Source organism: Aplysia californica, unplaced genomic scaffold (assembly GCF_000002075.1).
Source record: "Aplysia californica isolate F4 #8 unplaced genomic scaffold, AplCal3.0 scaffold00371, whole genome shotgun sequence".
Classification (NCBI taxonomy): domain Eukaryota; kingdom Metazoa; phylum Mollusca; class Gastropoda; order Aplysiida; family Aplysiidae; genus Aplysia; species Aplysia californica.
In genome coordinates this window covers 145,955-149,880 of record NW_004797641.1, presented here as the reverse complement: position 1 = coordinate 149,880, position 3,926 = coordinate 145,955, and the positions used below count along the sequence as shown (strand labels likewise).

General features: G+C 37.8%; 1 protein-coding gene across 1 annotated transcript in view; it reads left to right on the top strand.

Moving 5' to 3' along the window:
- LOC101864317 (fibroin heavy chain) overlaps positions 1 to 3,506 on the top strand; it is a 12,005-nt gene extending 8,499 nt beyond the window's left edge. Inside the window, exons 5-7 of the mRNA XM_005103425.3 lie at positions 381 to 466; positions 1,985 to 2,029; positions 2,600 to 3,506. Coding sequence (XP_005103482.1) covers positions 381 to 466 — 86 coding nt within the window. The 3' untranslated portion in view covers positions 1,985 to 2,029; positions 2,600 to 3,506. The remainder of the gene's footprint in view (positions 1 to 380; positions 467 to 1,984; positions 2,030 to 2,599) is intronic.
- Positions 3,507 to 3,926: the final 420 nt, after the last annotated feature.

The following is a 3,926-nucleotide window of genomic DNA, read 5'->3' as shown; positions in this document are numbered from 1 at the left end:
ATTATTATTATTATTATTAGCTTAACTGTCATTATTATTATCATTATCATATTATTGCTATTTTACTGTCTCACTCGTGTTTAGCATAATCAGTTTTTATAATGGTACACATTCATTCGTGATGATGATAATAATCCTTTATTTGTACTTTTACTAATTCCATCGCCATAATAATACTTATTAATAATGTTGTTATCTTTATTTAGTTTCCATTACATTACTATACTATTGCATGCTCTCCCCTCCTTACCAAAATATCATTATATTAGATCTATTACACTTTTTAAATATTGTTTACAATAATCAACATTATGGACAATAAACAATTATGTTGTAACATGTATCCTCATTATTCCTTGAATATTTTGCCTCTCATCCAGGTAATCAATTGGACTCAACTGGAAGTCTAGTCATTAAAAAAGACGATGAAACCTTGACCTATAAGTTTGGCGGGAGCCGTTCTTAGGTGAAAAGCTTCACTTGTTTCAACAGTTGATGTTTTGCTTTATCTAAGCCACTTTAACCCACAAACTTAACCCTAATTCCCTCCTCCACACACATATTATATATTTATGTAGCTTCTGAAATTTGGCCAGGATGCGATGAAATAGCACTCCAGTACAATCCATGTAGTGGCACTGGTTTCTGTAATGCAGAGAACATGAAAGCAAGTTCAATAAAAGTAATCGCCACATTTGATTTTGACTGAAAACTTTAGAGGCTCTGAATTGGTTGCAAAGTTTCAGGAGATGGATCCATATCTGTGGTGTTATGATCTGGCACGGCATTAATTATCGTTGGACCCTGGAGATGTGAGTCTGAATGCTGTGTTGGAAAGTTATTTCAGCGAGTGTCTCCGTCAGTCTGTTGGACAGCTATATCTCATTAACCTTGGATTGAAACAACCCATATCCTATATTGTCAAGATTATGTCGATGTGCACATAAAACATAAATCTGCTCGTACCTATAATTGTTTAAAGCATCCTTGTGACCATCTCACCAAAATAAACAACGAATACAAACTGCAACGGCAGCTACAGCAGCAGACGAATGGATTCAAAAACAGCAGTGGAGTTCGTAGAGTACCAAAAGTGGGTTTCTTACTCACTTATCACACTGGTTCTGCTTGGACTGGATACTTGTTCGCTAGTATTGTATTTTCGTTTTCTGTTGTGTCCATTGCTTTTGGGGTTAGTTTGGTTTTGATATTTCAGACTTTGCGCGCTTGCGCCGTGTGTGTGTGTGTGTGTGTGTGTGTGTGTGTGTGTGTGTGTGTGTGTGTGTATGTGTGTGTGTGTGTGTGTGCGCGCGCGCGCGCGCGGTTATGTTTTGTTTTGTGGGATTTTGGGTTTTTTTGGGTGTTTTTTTTGCTTGTTAATTCTTTTACTTGACCGTAATTATAATTTGGATCTTCTCCTCATTACTAACGCTAACTTGGCGCGCCTTTGGATGTTCTTCAGGTAAAGTATAGACTACAGCTGCGCTTACACAAAGCTTTACCAAACCGAAACCCACGGGAACACGGTCCATTTATCCATAGTTCTTTACATAACACTATTTTCCTTTATTTTCCTTGTGGGTGGTTGGAAGGCGCCACTGATAGTGATAGGGCCCAATTCTTTACTTTCCTTCTTTTGTCTCTAGAGCTCTGTCTGTTTTTCCTTTTTCCAAAAAGTAGATCTCCAAATTAATGCTTTCGCTGTCAAAGTTATTCTGATTTCATTGTTCACAATTGTTTGTTGCTGCTGCTGTTGTTGTTTGTTCTGTTTTTATGTAAGACTCAAAGTTGCCAACCTGTCATAGTGAAAGGCGAATACAATAGTTTTGTTTTTGTTTTTTTCTTTTCCAGTCTTCGAATGCTCTATCTGTTGCAGTCATTCTAATATTATTGTTCACAATTTTTGTTCAGACACGTAATTTTTAACTGTCATTGTAAAAAACATATTAATTCGTTTCGTTTTCGTTCTTTTTTTCTTTTCCAGTCTGACAAAGCTCCGAATTTTAACGCAGGCGTGTGGGTCTTTTTGGTAGGTCAAAGTTACTGTTCAGAAAAATAGTATAAAATTACATGCCACTACTTTCCATTCCCACTTCTTCCTCTGCCCCACCCCCTCTCTGATATATATATATGTTATATATATAAAGAGAGAGAGAGAGAGAGAGAGAGAGAGAGAGAGAGAGAGAGAGAGAGAGAGAGAGAGAGAGAGAGAGAGAGAGAGAGAAAGAAAGATAGGGTGGGTGGTTGGCGGGTGCTCTGGTGTGGTTTGTTTCTTCTTTCCTATCAAACACCTATCGTCCTTATCTCCCCTCCTTCTTTTTTTTATGTTTGTTACTCTTTTATAACACCTCTAATCTTCTGGCACTCACATGACCTTATGCAGTTGCGAGCGCCGTAAAACCTCTACTAAAACAAAGAGAAAGAGACAGAAAATATTGCTTTAAAAGAATACAATAATATGCATATATCTCAGTAAACTTGCATATTATTTATTTAGAATTGTTACTTTCTGGATGGATCTTCAGGATTACTTGTTTTTCCGTACATTATTGGTTTGTGAAGCTCAGTGCCTTCATAATGATAATTAATCTAATTCCAGAGTACGAGTTGCAGGATCGAAGATGAAACTTAACAGAACTACGTGACGACTATTTGTGTGTACAAGTTACTTTGCCGAAGTGGAGCAGATGATTACAAGAGGTGACTTGCAATCGTAACAACCGACACAGCGAGCGGGGGTGGGTTTTCTGTTTGTTTGTTTTTTAAAGCAGGAAGGGACAGGCAAAGAGGTTTTTATTGTTCGTCTTCTCAATGCCACGTACTTATAAAACCACATCGAGTGTTGACTCTTACATACTATGTGTCACAACACGGTGGAATCAGGCGCTCGTCAATTTTGGGGCTAATGGAATTATTGACATCATAATATGTTCTGTTCATTTGGCTTGTATTATATGATAAAATTACCCATTTATGAATAATAAAAGCCGAGTTATTGCCAATTGAAGGAGGTTGGGGGCACCAGTCGTCAGAGGTAAATTGACGAGAAATAGGCTGCCAAATTTTTGTGACTATCATAGTTTTGAATTTTCTTCGAAACTGCAAATTTACATTTTTCATGGCTTTCAACAATTTTCGGTAAAATCATCCACACATATTTTTAATAGACAAGAAAGGTGTTGAACTAAAAAATAAGAATTAATGAAAACTGTGCAACGAACGGAAAAATGTTGGATTCTTTGAATTTATTTTTTGACGAAGGCCTGATTTCATCATGATGCCAATTATTTCTTTTTTCAGTCTTCGCTCTGTTTGACGTCTGTTTTGGCCCGTTTGTTGTCCATGTTTTCTGAGCTAAAGCAAACTGACAGAGTCTTTTGGAAAGTCGAAGCCGTGACATTGTAAATAGAATATAACCATTGTTGGGGTATTTATGTGTCAATGGTTGAGGAGCAACATTGCTCTTCCCTGGGCTTTTAATAAACTTGCTTTTAAGGATCACAAAATCTCGTTTGCATTCCATTCCATTCAGAGTTCCGGTTATATTTAACACAGATGTTAACACATCGATTGTTCTTTCTTTTTCCTTATTTCCCCTATCTCTTTGTGTTACAAGTGCCATAAAACTTTTACAAACACCTAACATAACTGAGCTGAAGGCATGCACGTTCAAGACAGAAGCGACAACTTGTTCCTTGTGCCAGGTGGACGGTCTGAGGAGCGGGAAGATTATCGACCTTGACACTTGATCGACACGTCGTGCGCCCGCGCCGCGTCTGTGTGTGTTACTGGCCTGGTCTTGTTAAGTAAGACCCCAGGCTTACAAGAAGAACTGACAACTTTGTTTTTCGTCATTACTCTTGTTTTGGATTTTGGATTTGCGTATTGTACCTCCCACCTCTCCGCCTCTCTTGCTATCTCTCTCT